At 39.7% G+C, this 15,687-nt stretch overlaps 1 protein-coding gene across 1 annotated transcript; it reads left to right on the forward strand.

Annotated features, from left to right (window-relative positions):
• The first annotated feature begins 608 nt into the window (after positions 1-608).
• fbxo8 (F-box protein 8) lies at positions 609-11,724 on the forward strand. Its single transcript, XM_083984608.1, has 8 exons — positions 609-830; positions 2,053-2,155; positions 2,643-2,720; positions 4,236-4,380; positions 4,642-4,768; positions 5,365-5,483; positions 5,651-5,847; positions 8,080-11,724. The coding sequence occupies exons 2-8, from the start codon at positions 2,053-2,055 to the stop codon at positions 8,265-8,267; spliced, it is 957 nt and encodes a 318-aa protein (XP_083840734.1). The 5' UTR covers positions 609-830; the 3' UTR covers positions 8,268-11,724.
• The last annotated feature ends 3,963 nt before the right edge of the window (positions 11,725-15,687 follow it).

Genomic DNA, 15,687 nt, shown 5'->3' on the forward strand with positions numbered 1-15,687 from the left:
GTAAATAGCTTGGTCAAAGTTATCAAAGAGTTTCCCCATTCTTTTCACTCTAAAATTGTAGAAAACAAAAATCATACACTGATATTGCTTAAAACATTGCAAAGGAGTGTTTCATGTTTGACTTTATGCCTTTTGGAGATCGAGAAGATCTGGAGAATTTTGACCACAGGTGCCCAAATTTTCGCACGCTATTACATTAGTCTATTATAATTGACACATGACAGACAGACAGACAGACAGACAGACAGACAGATAGATAGATAGATAGACAGATAGACAGATAGATATATATATAGATAGATAGATAGATAGATAGATAGATAGATAGATAGATAGATAGATAGATAGATAGATAGATAGATAGATAGATAGTTTTTCAGGTATGGTGGTAACGCGCTGACGTAATTACGTAACATGCGTGCACAAAGCTTCTACTTTTTTCGTTCTGTTTTGTTTATCGTCCATCGTAGACAGGGGTTGGGGTTTGTTTTTCACCGAAAACGTAAGCGTTATGCACATTATTGTAAAATTCTGATATGTTTGTGATTCAGATTATTTGTTTCTGTGATGACGGAGAGAGGGGGAGGGGCAGAGGTGACAGGAGGAGGAGAAGGAGGAGAAGGAGGAGGAGGTGGGAGAAAACACAATAATTGTGTTGGTCAGAGGCCACGGTATAGAAGCTTCCTCTCGAACCGAAGAGGCATATTCTGCATTTTCATTTGTAAAACGCTGAATGAAATGACACCTGGATAACTTTGGTAGCGAGGGAATCACATTTCCAGCTGTCCTTGTGCGCAGGTTGGGTTTGCCAGAGGAATCACTAAACTCAGGTAGGTAGCTCGGGTTACGCCACCGTTTCGTGCTCCCAAAGAAATACTGCACAATGCTTGCAACAGAAATAGGATAAGTGTTGTTGTAGATGACAATAGAATAGCCCTGCTTAGATCGACACTTGCTTCGTCAACTTAAAGTAGCTCAGAATGCTAACTCGGGTGTTTGTTAGGACTGTGCATGAGTGAAAACCAGTTCAACCAATGGTGTTCCACCTCGAACGCGGTCATGTTCCGGGCAGCCAATGGCATTGGAGGGGAGGCGGGACTACGGGTCAAACTACCTCGCTTGCTGGAACTTCCAGCGTTGATGTTTTTAACGCTGTAATGGATTTGTTTGTGCAACACAGCTGACGTCCGAAAGAGGGGAAGACAGGCTAGGCAGCACGTTAAAAACGACAGGACAGTGCATTTCTTCTTTGTCTACAGGCACACACTAATGCGATGCTAATTTTACAGTTATTCGGAGATCTGGCAAGGCTTTAAATAGATGTTGACATAATGTGTCAGTAGATGGCCTGACTGTTGTTTGAATGTCGTGCACTGATATTATTTTTAGTCCAATTAGATCTTCTTTTTTTCATGATTTATTCATTTTATCATTCATTTATATAATACACATTTTGTATTTCCATCCTTACAATCACAGAGTCAGGCAGAGAGAAAGCATCTAATCCCAGAGTATTAAGGAAATAAGAAGTTATTTCTAGAACATAATACAGAGGATTGTGGTTTTCAAAAAGTCAGCCTGATGTAATCGGACTTTCTTAATGTTCACTAATTATTTTGTTGACAGACACAGCATCAGATCTTAAAATTGTTTGGCAGATTTTGTTTAAAAACCTGGGTTGAGTTGCTCAGTTTACAAATGGATGGTTTGAAAAATACACTTTAAGACAATGTATTGTTACAATAAGAAGCATTCTACCAACAATAGTGTATTTCTTTCTAAACTGACTTAGTTTCTCACTGTTATATATTTATCAGGTTGCCAGTAACAGTGTACAACCAGTAGTCTAATTATGCTGACCCCTTTATCATACACAATACATTTGCTCCGTAGTACAGTATGAGTACAAGAGGATTGGAAAAAGTGTGCAGGCACAGTCTATAAATTACTACCAAACATATGGCTTAGACTTGGTAGTGATACAGTATATTACGATATAAAGCATTATCTCAATACCTTGTATGGTTTGTGTTACTCTACTTCCATATATAGATGGGTCAGGCACTGTGGAGGCTGCCTCCCAGACAACAGCAACAGCTTCAGGAAGAGCTAGCCGACCGACTGGCTGACCAAGGAGGAGGAAGGCAAGAACAAGGTAATCCTTACTTTTTATCTTTTTAGGAATTTAAGTGGCTGCGCACAGATGGTTAATATTAATGCTTTAAGTCGCTTCGGACAATATATGCTTTGTTTGACTTCACAAAAGTAAAAACCAGACATTATTATTATTACTGCCAATAATAATAATCGTTTTTATTTATCTCTGTAATGTATATGACAAGAGACTAACATTACAGTAACATTTTGTCCGTGTGCTCCAAAAATGTTCACACAAATCTGTTAACAATCAGACTGTCTCTCCTAAAGCTTTAATAATGACTCAGAGTTAGCTGAACACAGTGCGTCACACTGGCCGGTACCATATAGGCCTACAGTAGTTAATATTAGAATTTAAGTGTTCATAATGAGTGAAATTATGACAATAATCTGGTGAAAGATGTAGAATCTATTTTCCATGCCATGGCAATCATTAAGATATCTGTTTTTTGTTTTTGTTTTCTTCTTTACTTTCCTACGGAGAGGTGGAGGCCCCCAGAGAAGAGCTCCACAGCACTGTTATGGCCCTGACATCCACCATCTGCTGAGAGCACGCAGGGGAGGTATGAACATGCAAACACCAAGCTAACTCAAAGGACATAGTACCACTAACTCTCCGAATCAGCACTCCACTCATTACAAACCTGTATCTGGAGAGTATTTTGGTTTGTTCTGTGTGTGTTTCCATTATTTTTTTGTTGTATGTCCATACAGCCACCATGGTCAGAAAAAAGGCATTGGTTCCCTTCTACAGAAGAAGCTTTTACTTTAATTGATTCACACACAGGATCATCAACAGAGATTGATACTTTGACATGATTCATCAATTTTTGCTTTGCTTCAGTTTTTTTGAACTTCTAAGATTAGTCCAACCAATATTTCCACTCATTAAGTTCAAATCAAGCTCAACAACACCATCAAGGCCCAGGTGTCTTAATTTGTCAGCTAATGGCCAGCATGACAGAACAAAGTAATTTGAGTGCTTTGAAAGAAACTCTTCCAGTGTCTTAGGATTTTTATTGTTTTCTACTTCATAGCTGTGTCACCTTGCAACACGATTGTTCTGGCATCTTCTTCCTGTATACACGTGGCTTTCCTCCCACAGGCTGGGATTATGAACGTTTGTTAATCCAGCCTTCTAACAGACTGGCTGCACACATCCAGGGTGAAAAGTGCCTTTTGCCCAGTGTCTGCTGGGGAATGTTCCTGTCCTCTCTTAGCTTGGAAACAATAAACAAATTTTAGGAAAATCAGGAAGCTGACACACCTCTGCTATTTATACTCTGTAACCTTTGCATACTACCACGTGCTAAAAAGAACGAGACTAGACCTATGTAACGTGTTATATGTTGTGTTATTTTTTTGCTGTGTTACAATATATGAAAGTTATCAGCAAAACGTTAGACAGCTCAGCTCTCAGTCCCAACCTGCCATCCTTTCTCTGCTTCACTGAGTCAGTGAATCAATTATTTTTAATGTGAAATGCTACATTTCTATCAAGACACCTTGTGGAAAATTTGGTTCCTGGTATAAACCTACTGAAACCCACAAACAAGGATTAGCAGCAACCTCAGCAGGTTTGGATAATTCACCTCCCTGTAAGGAAAAAAGAAAATACTCCAGTGACACTGAAGGAATTCAAACTGGGAGATATGAAAAAAAACTTCCATGATCAAACCCAAACTTTTTTTTTATACATGTTTGGTTTGGGTAGGTTTTCCTTAGGTCTCGCCAGAATTGTTTCAATTATTGTAGGATCTAAATCACTTTAGGGTTGGGCTGGTGTAACATCACTGTCATTTACCTGCAGTGAAAAATGATGGTTGTGATGTGGTACACAGTGGAAATTGGCGATTAATAAGTCAAGGAGAAAGTGGGAAAGAATGCAAAGAAATGCTTCAAAACTACAACATTTAGCTTCTAGTAACGATACAAGTCCAATCACATGTCGCATTGGGATTTGGATTTACATCTGGTCTTGATCATAATAACAAGTGTGAGTCATTTGGATGCAATAGAAAGTGAAAATAACTGTTTGTCACTCTTTTGGCCTCTCCTCTGTTTCTTGGTGTCTGTAGGTAGAGAACAGCATGGCTTTATAGACCTGGAGATGCTGCCACCTGAATTAGGCATCACCATACTGTCGTACTTGAACGCTACTGATCTGTGCCTGGCCGGCTGCGTGTGGCAGGACCTGGGACATGATGAATATTTATGGCAGGGGTAAGCAGCAGCAGTTACAGTGCTTTACAGTGATTTGTACTGACATACAAAAATAATTGATGACAGATAAACTTAGTGGAGATGAATAAATGTTTTTAGCCACATATTGACTGCACACAGCTGTTTCTTTCAGCTGCTATGTTGGTCATTTGTGTCTGTGAACCTTTTTTCACCACATGTACACAGTTAACTTTTATTGTGCTCTTCTTTTTTTTCTTTTTTTTGTGACCACGCTATAACCCATGTTTGTCCATCCATCAGGCTTTGTAAGTCCACATGGGGTCACTGCTCCATCTACAACAGAAGGCTTCCTGTTGGGTTCTCATACAGAAGACTTTACCTACAACTAGATGAAGGAAGCCTAACATTCAATGCTAACCCACTGGAGGTAACAAGTGACCAATCATCAACAGGGTTCGGTTTCACAAAGATACTTATGACTGGTCTGTAGTGTGTTAGTGATTGTTAGTCTTAGGTAACAATCACCTGCCATCTGCACCCAGCAGTAACACCCAACCAAAAAAACACAAAAACATGGCTCATAACGTGTGGTTTGCTAACTTTTGTTATGAAAAGATGGCTGAAAGAGTTTTTAGAAACCGCGGCCAAATTTTTCTTTGTATGGTTTCACTCTTCACTGAACAAAGTTCCCCGTAAAAAAATGAATTATTCTAAAGACAGACATTTTCTAACTGAGAGGTTCAGTGCAGTTCCTTTCTTTGTCCGCCATGTTTTTTTTTTAAAGTCAGCTCATTTGTTATATCCAAGCCACAGTCAAAGTGTGTCTTTGTAACCGGGGTTAGACACACACACTCACTCAAGCTGTGTGTGTGTGTGTGTGTGTGTGGCTGTGTGTGTGTGGCTGTGTGGCTGTGTGTGTGGGGCTGTGTATATGTTTCATTATGTCTATGTTTTGAGTATCAGAGGTTTCACTTCAAATAATAAAAGTAATAAAGGTGTTTTTGTACTTGTGTTTGTGTGTAGGGTATCAGTTATTTTATGTCTAAAGGCATACTAGTGGATCATCCAACGGAGCTGGCGAAGTTTATTTTCTACACCAGACGGCTCAACTGGAAGATGCTGAGGATCTACTTGGATGAAAGGTGAACACATGCAAACCACACAAACACGCACGCAGCACGCACGCAGATAACTTCTAGAAATGTTCCTTTAGTATATGTTCATGATTCAGTAGCTGTCATTGTGTAACTGAAACTTTACATCTATCATACCATTGAGTCAGTATCTGTCCATGTGTATGTATTTGCAGACGGGATGTTCTGGACGAGTTGGTCACTCTCCATAATTTCAGTAACCAGTTCCTCCCCAACGCTCTGCGGGACTTCTTCCGGCACATCCATGCACCAGAGGAGAGAGGAGAGTATCTGGAAACCCTCATCACCAAGTTCAGCCACAGGTTTTGCGCCTGTAATCCAGTTCTTGTTCGGGATCTGGGCCTCAGTCCTGGTTAGTGCTTACTCAAGACTCAAGACTACTTTATTAATCCCTTAAAGGGCAATTCCATTTGGTGGCTCGCACACCATGCTCATAGCACAAACACATAACAGCATAACAGCACAAACACACACATAACATAACAGAGAAACCACACACACACACACACACAATTTGGCATTGATATGCAGCAATTTCCCACAATTTATCAGCTGACATACACACAGACAGTCATTATGTACCGGTATGTAACAAGCTAAACCACTTGTACACAACTGTGGGCACATTGCTAAAATGTGTGTGCAGTGACAGTGTGGCCTGAAGGTGGCGCTTTAGGAAAGCTCTTGGATTGTTCAGTGACGAAAGAGGCTTCGGGCTCTGACTTACACACTGAAGAGCCATCTGAGCGTTCATGGGTGTGGAGGTCTAACAATTAGGAGGTAATGGAAAACCATTGTGTGTGATTGACCAGCTCATTATTCAGACCTGCTATTTTATTACACATTTTCAAGGTAGTGGCACACACACACAAACCGAGAGAGCGCTACCTTCTATATCCATCCAGTTCAGCTGCCTCTGTTCACCTCCCCAGCTCAGACACATTTGTCTCCTTTTTCTTTCTGCCTACCTGGCAAATCTGCCGTTACAATAACAATTAATCTGGCCTTTCAGCAGAGTGAGAGATGGCGCTCCTGTTGGTGCAGCCCTTTAGAAACATGTGTCTGGCACTGCCACCATTTTTTCCACTATTAAAACTAAACTGAAGTCAACCTGGACACATGCTCCATTTTCTATAAACCAGATTTCAAAACATTATTTGTCTACTGGAGAACTTAACTTAGTGAATTTATATTTTTGATGCAGTCATGAAATCTATGTCCCTTTTTTTTTTTTTTTTTTTTGGAGCGTTGGCGTCTCATCCCAACCCCGTCCACACGTCACCATTCTTCAACCATGCAGCTGGAAGACCAGAAAGCGGTTCTGATAGTAGAAGTGATTTTTAAAGCCACTACACTTTAGATCCATTTGCCTGACCACAAAATGAGGGAAACCATCAAGGTTTTATTTTCAAGTAATCCCTGGCTTCAGTTTTTTTTTCAGTGGACCATGCATTTATCAACTGACTAGCTCTGTTAATGTCAGCAGACCATAGAGAAACCAATCCCGGTCTCTGTTACTGTTAAATCCTCCAACCTACTTGTATGATTAGTAGCACTAGCAGGATTAGAGTAATGACTCCGGGGCTGCAGATGGATGGATGGCTGCCTTTCTGAAGTCAGCCTTTTCATTTCACTCCTACTCTGCCCCTCCATCCCCTCTGGAAAGGATTGAGCACAGCAGCACAGAACAATTTAGAGGTTATTAGCAGCACTGTACACATTCGTCTGTCTTATTCATCATATGCTTCAGACACGAGGATTGTAAATGCTAAATGGAGTGCGCTTTTCTAGTCTTACCAACCACCCACAGCTCTTTACACTCCAAACCACATTCGCCCACTCATACAAACACAACTGGTGCTTTACCATCTACCATATTATGCACACACTCAACCAATGTCGCAACCCCGCATTGACCCCGATATAACATCAGGTGCAATGTGGCTTCAGTATCTTGTCCAACTGGGCTTTTGATATATTGATCGTGGAGAACCTCCTCTACTCCCTTTTTAGTTTAACTGACCCTTTTCTTTTTCCTTTAAAAAAATATATTTTAATTATCAGTTTTCAACATATAAAACAGGACAACAGACACACTGCGGCACAATAAGAAAAGCACAACACAAGTGCTCATGAACAAACATACATTACAGATGCACAGACAGGAAAAAAAAGGAAAACCCTGCTCAAACACAATACATACATTGACATACAGACCGTACGAGGCATTATGTAAAAATCAAAAACATAAAGTTACATTGACAGAGAGGGATGTGAGTAAAGCATGTAACTATTACTGTTAGGTCATTCTTGACAGATATAGTAAGAATGGTTGCCACATCTTAGCAAAAGTTGCGGAGACAGACACTGTGGCGGATCCTTTCCATATGTAACAAACTGGTGACTTCTGAAAACTGACCCTTTTCTTTCTCTGTTAGTTGTTTCTCTTGCTGTAATATTTTACTTCAAATGGTAGAATAAATTCATGGTCTCTCCGACCAATGATATGCACTCTACAGAGGGCTCTGTCTTTTGTGGCTCAACAGATCCTGTTTGTTCACAGTCCACTCTCATCTCTCTGCAGATGCTGTGTATGTGCTGTGCTACAGTCTGATCCTGCTGTCAATCGACCTGACCAGCCCCCACGTCAAAAACAAAATGTCCAAGAGGGAGTTCATCAGAAATACTCGCCGAGCAGCACATAATGTCTCAGATGACTTCGTAGGCCACCTCTACGACAACATATATTTGATTGGCCACGTGGCTGCATAGCTGCACCTACTGGCTGTCCTGCATAAATCCTCATATACTGCACTGAAGAACAGGAACTAGTGATCGGGATCCTACACGTGTCTGGAAAGTATGGAACATTGTGGTAATGGATTTTAACAATTATCATGTCCTCAAAGGAATACAAGAAGTAAATCTTACTAAAAAGTAAAACAAAATTTGCCACTCCACTGTGAGACTGAACTGCGCTAGCACGCTAATAATTTTGTTGAAGTTTAATCAAAGGTGGGAAATGCGCTGAAATGTAACAGCGAGTCATAGCAAAGAAGAGGAGCATGAAGACAAGCTCTGATACTGCACTGACAGATGGGGACTACTGATTGGTGGAGGATCTTGGAGGAGGAGGAGGAGGAGGAGCACTTCCCTCAGCCTGTCGCAGGTCCTGGGACAGTCGTGAGGATTTCCTATTGGACAGGAGCTGCTGCTTCTCACGCACCAGCAGGACAAAGACTGGCCTGCCTATTCTTGTAGGAAGTGACACAACAGGACCGAGGCTGACATGAGACCACTCATCAAAACAGCATTTACCAATGTAACTACTGACAAAGCTACGTTGGAAATTACGTAACAAATCAGCTGAACCTGATACATTTTCCAGGTGTGACAAATAGAATGTCCAGGTGTAAAGATTGAACTAGAAGAAAAACGAATTCTGGTCCCAAATATCTCCTCCTTTTGTTCTGTGAGGTTTGATGAGATCAGGTTCACCAAACTCTCTCTATGCCAATGTTGCCAATTTGCTCCTTTCGTGCATGCACGTGAGATTTTGGATGACTAGCATAACTACTTCCCCCTACATCACCATTACCACTTGTTTGTAGACAGGTTTCATTCACTCAAAAATAAAAGGACAGACAAAGGGCTGAAACTGGCTGAGACTAGGCAGAATACAAAACTGACACAATGTCAATGGTTTACAGCCGTTCCATAACAGCTTCCAACTACATCGTTACTTACAATGACCGTACACAGTCTTAGCTTTATACAATTATTTGAGTTCATTCATAATCAGTTTGATTATGTCTTGTCACACTGTTGAATGCAATGTCACTTAGTCTTCTCAGCGCATCGAGACCCAGCGAGTTGAATTTCGTTGGATCTTTTGTCCAGATTACTTTCTGCTGTGGAGGTGACTTGCTTTTTAAGGCAGCAAGTAGAAAATAGCAGCTTCTGTGCTATGCTGTAGGAGGAAATGGTAAATAGAAGTTGTTAAGTCCAGGTTTGGTGATGAACCTGACTGATCCCAGCATCATCATCATCACTGAAGTCGTTGAAGTCAAGTGCAGGGAAAAATGTTGAGTGAAAAAAATAAGGATTTTCATCAAGTTGATTTAGCTCTTGAATTGTCATTATCGAAGTTTGTGGGTGACAGTGTGGTATAAGGTTCATGAAGATCTTGTGTTTTGAAAATGATACATCTAATATCTATAATTTCTTATTTTTACACATGCACATGTATCCTGCAAAGTCAAGCTTTAGTTCCTGAAGTCATAGCCTTCCACTGTTATGAAGAAACTGCCCATAAAGATATAGCTACTGCTGCCTTGACTTAATAGTGCAATCCATCTATTTAAATTGGACGTGCAGATTTATAAACTACTGCTGTATAGCGCAGCAGGCTTTACGAGATTACGGTGATGTTAAAGAGAAACTGAAGAGCGATAAAACGTGCAGTCACATAAAATTCCTCCATCCGTAGCTTATACAAATAAATCAATCTAACAGTGATGCCCATCCGACCTGAATGTAGTGCTGTCGCTCTGTGCTAGTGGCTTATACCAACAAGTGCAGATAGCATATAATAGCTGCAGCGAAGCGTCACCATGGTCACTGAATGTAGTCATAGCAGTGAGGCAGTTTTGTATTTAAATGTAACCGTGGGAGCTTATGTCATAACCTAAAAAGCTAGTTGCAATACATATTTATTTTTTTAATTTTATTTGTTAACCAAGTAAATTGTGTTCCAAGCCTCTTTCTTCATCTGATTGGAGACCTGACCATAGCTGAACTGATGTTTATTTTAATCAATATTCATTATTGCTGATGATGCACACTGATTTTGAATTATAACTTGTTTTTAAATGATGAAGGAAGTCCACGTTCTGTACTGTATTTTTTTTTTTGCATTGAGAAATTGTTCCAAATATTTGACTCCCAGCGTGACTTTACTGACATGTTTCAAACACATGTAATTCTACAGCTTGAGATATGAAAGGGCTGAAATGGATTTACCTCTTAGAGAGAAGTCATTCATCAACTTTGACCATTTACTCCATTGATAGATACGGTCCGTCGGGGGCCGGGGCTGGTCACCCTCTCTGAAGGTGATTCAGAGATGTGTTTCTTTTCTCAGTACCATCAGTGTGATTGAGACTCATTAGAAACCTGGAAATAACGGTTAGGAAAGTTATTAGAGGTGATAAATGAACGAGTGCCTCAAAAGTGAAGCTGTGATCCACTCCATCCATTATTGTCAATATTAAGCTCTGGAGTCATTTATTGATGACGGCAGTACTACTGTAGCTAATGATTAATACTAAAATGATATGAATTAATTAAAATGATACATTTAAGTTGAAAAAACAATAATAGTAACAACACGAAAAGTGTATAATTGTAAGGAATCAGGTGTAAAATGTAAACTGAAAATCCAATGAGTTCCCATTTTCAGTAAAAGGACACTAACAGAGCAGATATTGGTCTGCAACAAATCATACAACCTAAATGACCACCATCCGTTTCCTTAATTAGCAGCACCCATACCACAGGCAAGTGATACGCCACTGATGGGTAGTGGAAAAGTATATACGACCCTTTTATTATGTTGAGACCAGGCTCTGGTAAAGATTACTGCAGGGAACTCGCAGCCTGTGTTGTGTGAGTGTGACGGCTGACGTCACTGAACTGCTGCAAGAAGAAGCACGCATGTGTGTTTACACCGGCTGTGTCCCTGATGCTGCAGCTTGGTCTCTCCAGAGGTTGCAGGTTACTGAAATATTGTTGTTTTTTTTTTTGATTTATTTGTTCCCTTATTTTTTGTCAGAAAACATAATGCCAATGTTTTGTCACATGCAGCAGCTAAAATTATTTGAAAATATGAATATTTTCTCATGTCTGTGTCACATCCATAATCAGCGAACTATATGGAAGATGCCCCAGCATAGACGCAGCTGGTTTGGACATACATCAGTGACACATGGTGATGTCAGCAGCCAGACTCACGCAACACAAGCAGTGGATTCACAGCTTTAAGGGGGAAAAAATGGGTTTAGTTTATAATAACTCCAACCATAGGGGGCTTTGTTACTGGAACATAAACATGTAATTTTGCTGAAACAACCTGATGCTGTCTTACACAATACCACTAGAGGTCCCTCATATTAACCTAATGAACAATAAAATGTAACTATGGGTTGTAATAAATAGCTTGCACAAACAACCTCTGGTTTTTTATGTTGAAATGTTCATTTAAGACAGAAACAGGCCATGCTGCTTTTTGTATTCTAATTTAGTATGTGTGCATGAGTGTTTCTCTGTGTGTGTGAGAGAGAGAGCGCGCACAAGTTTGAGATCAAACAGGCAAAAAAGAGTAAATCCTCTGCAGACAAAATATGACCTTTGACACTTGACCTGTGTGTGTGTGTGTGTGTGTGTGTGTGTGTGTGTGTGTGTGTGTGTGTGTGTGTGTGTGTGTGTGTGTGTGTGTGTGTGTGTGTGTGTGTGTGTGTGTGTGTGTGTGTGTGTGTGTGTGTGTGTGTGTGTGTGTGTGCGCGCGCGCGTGCCTGCGTGACTCTTATCCCTGGATGGTTACCTAAAGTCATTTGTGTCTGCCATATCCAAAATAACATGCAACCAGTCTAAAAACATATTCGCTTGTGATTTGGGTGCATTTTTTCACTATGTGTTTTTTGTGATCCGCCTCCGGTTAGGGTTCAATTATAATTTAAAACCAAAGTCTCCTGGAGAAGTATTTGGGGTGAAATGAAGTGAATATCTCAATATAAACACTAATTACTAAATTAATAAAGCAAGAAATTACTGTCATCAGTTCAATTTAATTCAATTCAATTTTATTTGGGTGGGACAGTGCAAGTTCATGAACAAGACATATAGAATTGTAAACAAGCCAGATTTTAGCCGCAGGCTATTTCCATCTGTTGTCCCATTCTCAGATGTTCCCTGGAGTACAAATACAATAAATAATGACCACTTGCCGTTTATTTAAATGATTAGACCTGAACTGAACCAATCGACTATTACAGCACATGTTGAAAAAAAAAAATGTTGAATTAATATTCAGGCTCCCTTCAGAGATGCTAATGTACCCAGACTGGACATGAGAGCATTACTTATGCTTGAATGTCTTGAATGAAGATTTAAAAAAAGGAGTTAGTAAATCATCTTGTAAGAACTATAGAATTGCTCTAATACAACTTCATAATTTTAACAATGCTCAGAGGTGGTGATGTGGTGAATGTTTGATATGTATATTTAATGCATTAATATATAATGATATGTGTTATTGAAAAAAGAGACAATGTTAACACGTGACACATGTCACCGACCAGATCTCTCTCTTTGCTGCAGCTGCTGCTCATGTCTTCCTAGTTGGTTCTAAGCAGCGGGAGGAAGAAGAAGAAGAGGATGATGATGATGATGATGATGATGATGATGATGAAGGGGCTGGCATTTATTTAGTCCAGCTCAGACCAGTGGGCCCAGGTCATTTTCTGGTGGTGTCCCAGTCCAGAGAGCCTCACTTAAGTCTGATGGAGATGATGGATGGCCTCCTGAGCCCCAGAGCCTCTGTACTTCATCAGCATGAGCAGCCACTGCTGCTGACACTGCAACACACACACACACACACACACACATGTGCACACAACACACTCTCAGGCTGGTTCACACAGCGCTCCTACTGCTAAAACACCCCACTTTCCGATTGTCACTATGGTTACTGGCAACAATTATCCACTACCTACTATTACTGCTGCTGCTATGAATAATAATAATACATTATGCCTCCACATTATTATTATAATACATTACAAGATGATTGCTTTTATACAGTGCTTTGTTAATGATTTTTATTGTAACAAAAACAAACAAGCAACAAATTAATAAAGTCTTTTCCACTGTATTTTTAACAGTTGTCTAAATTTACATATTGCCGTAAATTACATTAACAAACTTAGGAAATGAAAAATAAAAATTTGAAATAAAGAGGGAGAAAATTAAGTACTAGAAATACAAAGTAATAGATAACCCTGAATTTCATATCACAAACAAGTCTTCATCAGCACCTTAAGTAAAATTACACTCGCATATTAGTACACATAATAATATGTTGATATTGAAATTATTTCATTTCATTACCATGATTTCCATTTGCAAAGCACTTTGAGTCCCTCAGTCTTTACCAACTCATGCAACTGTGCAACCAAATATAATTTGAGCTATACAGAATTACTGCAGTATATTTCAAATCCTACAGGAGATCCCAAATTTTCTAAACATCATAAATATTAAATACACAGTTGCCCATAAAGTTGGAATAATTTGGCTTTTATTATAAAAGTTAATTGTGGTTTAATTTAATTTAATCACAGTCATACATTTGGAAGAGACTGATCAATTAAGTATTGAGAAGATATACACTTTATCTATCATGAATAAATCATATTGTCACAATGAGAAGAGGTGAAAAAAAAGATGTTACTCCAACTTTATGAGCAACCGCGTTGTCACGACCCGGCTCTAGGCCGGACAAATACCACGAAACAGAACGTTTCAACCAAACAACATAACAAAAGAACAAAGAAACACGAGGGGCTGCGGCGGAGCTGCACACAGCTCTCCCTCTGGAGCCAGGTGAAGCAAGGGGAGAGGAGGGAGAAACATCCCGCTTAAGAACACCTGGGGACTGGCCAGGCCCACCGGCGTCAGAGCCCACACCCACTGCCGACCTGCACAGACAGAAGCAAAGACACACAACCACACACACACACACACACACACACACACACACACACACACACACACACACACACACACACACACACACACACACGACAGGTCCTAATGGCAATAGGCCGTCACAGTGTATAATATAGGCATTATAATGACTTTGGTGGATTTGCAATTCTCAAAGACCCAGGATACTACAGGGTACTGTTACATATTTCTATTATTGTCTGACAAAATGCCAATTCTGGTTCCAAACAGTTTTTCAGATGTAAAAATAGAACAAAACCTAAGGGAAGCGTTCCAGTTCTGCGAGTCCATAAAATTCAAGAGCATGTTTGCATTTTATTGAATGTGACATAAAAATATTTCATCTTAGTGAGTAGGTAGGTTTGAAAATACCTAAAGAGAAATGAAAGACGAAGGGATTGCGAAAAATGTATAAAACACAACATATGGTGGGGTCGTGTATTGGAAAATGGATTGGTTGTGTGATAGGGTTGCTATATTTTGTTAGCATTGAGAGACGACATAAATTGATCAAAAATAAAATAAAGTAAAAAGTAAAATTAACTGATGTCACATTGTTGACTGCCAGAAATGACTTGTCGTTAATGTAGCCTAAAAGACAGCTCAGTGTGCGTACACACAAGAGTGTATGTGTGTGTAGCCTACCTGTGAGGACCAGTCTGAGTTATGGACCTTACAGAGTGAGGACATTTTGGCTTGTCCTCACAACTTCAAAGGCCTTTTTGAGGCTGAGGCCTTGGTTGTAGGGTTAGGGTTGGAATCAGATTTAGGTTGGGGGTTAAGGGTTAGGCAGGTAGGGGTTGTGTCAGCTGTGATGATTTATTGTTAAGTAACAGGGGCTATAGGGAAAGCATGATGCCTGATGATGCCTCCTCAAAAAGACTTTGAATTAAATTAATTTACTTGGATTAAAACTAGTTATAAAAAAATACACATACTGTTAGAACAGTTTTCTTAAATGGAGCATTTTTAACCTGTATGAATCCATTGGCTTAGTTTGAGCAGGATGAGGATGTGTATTTATTTACTTATTAAATAGAGACATTACATTTTGTTTTAAACACTGCTGTGGATGGATGTCTCAAGATTATAGCCAAGAACAATCTTCTTATTTTTCAAGCTGTCCCCATGTAAAAAATACCATCACAAATTCAAACTAAAGGGTTCATAAGCACGCAGAGTAATAACTAAAAGTATCAAAGTTAATGAAGTTAGCATCCATACAGCTTGAAGATAATAAAATTGACATCATCAGTCTGCATTCAATAATCCACTCCAGACTGTGGCCAGGTGCCTCCCCCCTCTGATTGAATTATCCTTGAGATGTCACCAGAAGTGGACTGGACTGGACACAAAGGCACAAAGCTGTGTTGAAGTTTCCACAATTTACATTAGGACAAAATCCAAA

This window comes from Trachurus trachurus (assembly GCF_905171665.1).
Source record: "Trachurus trachurus genome assembly, chromosome: 1".
NCBI classification, from domain to species: Eukaryota; Metazoa; Chordata; class Actinopteri; order Carangiformes; family Carangidae; genus Trachurus; species Trachurus trachurus.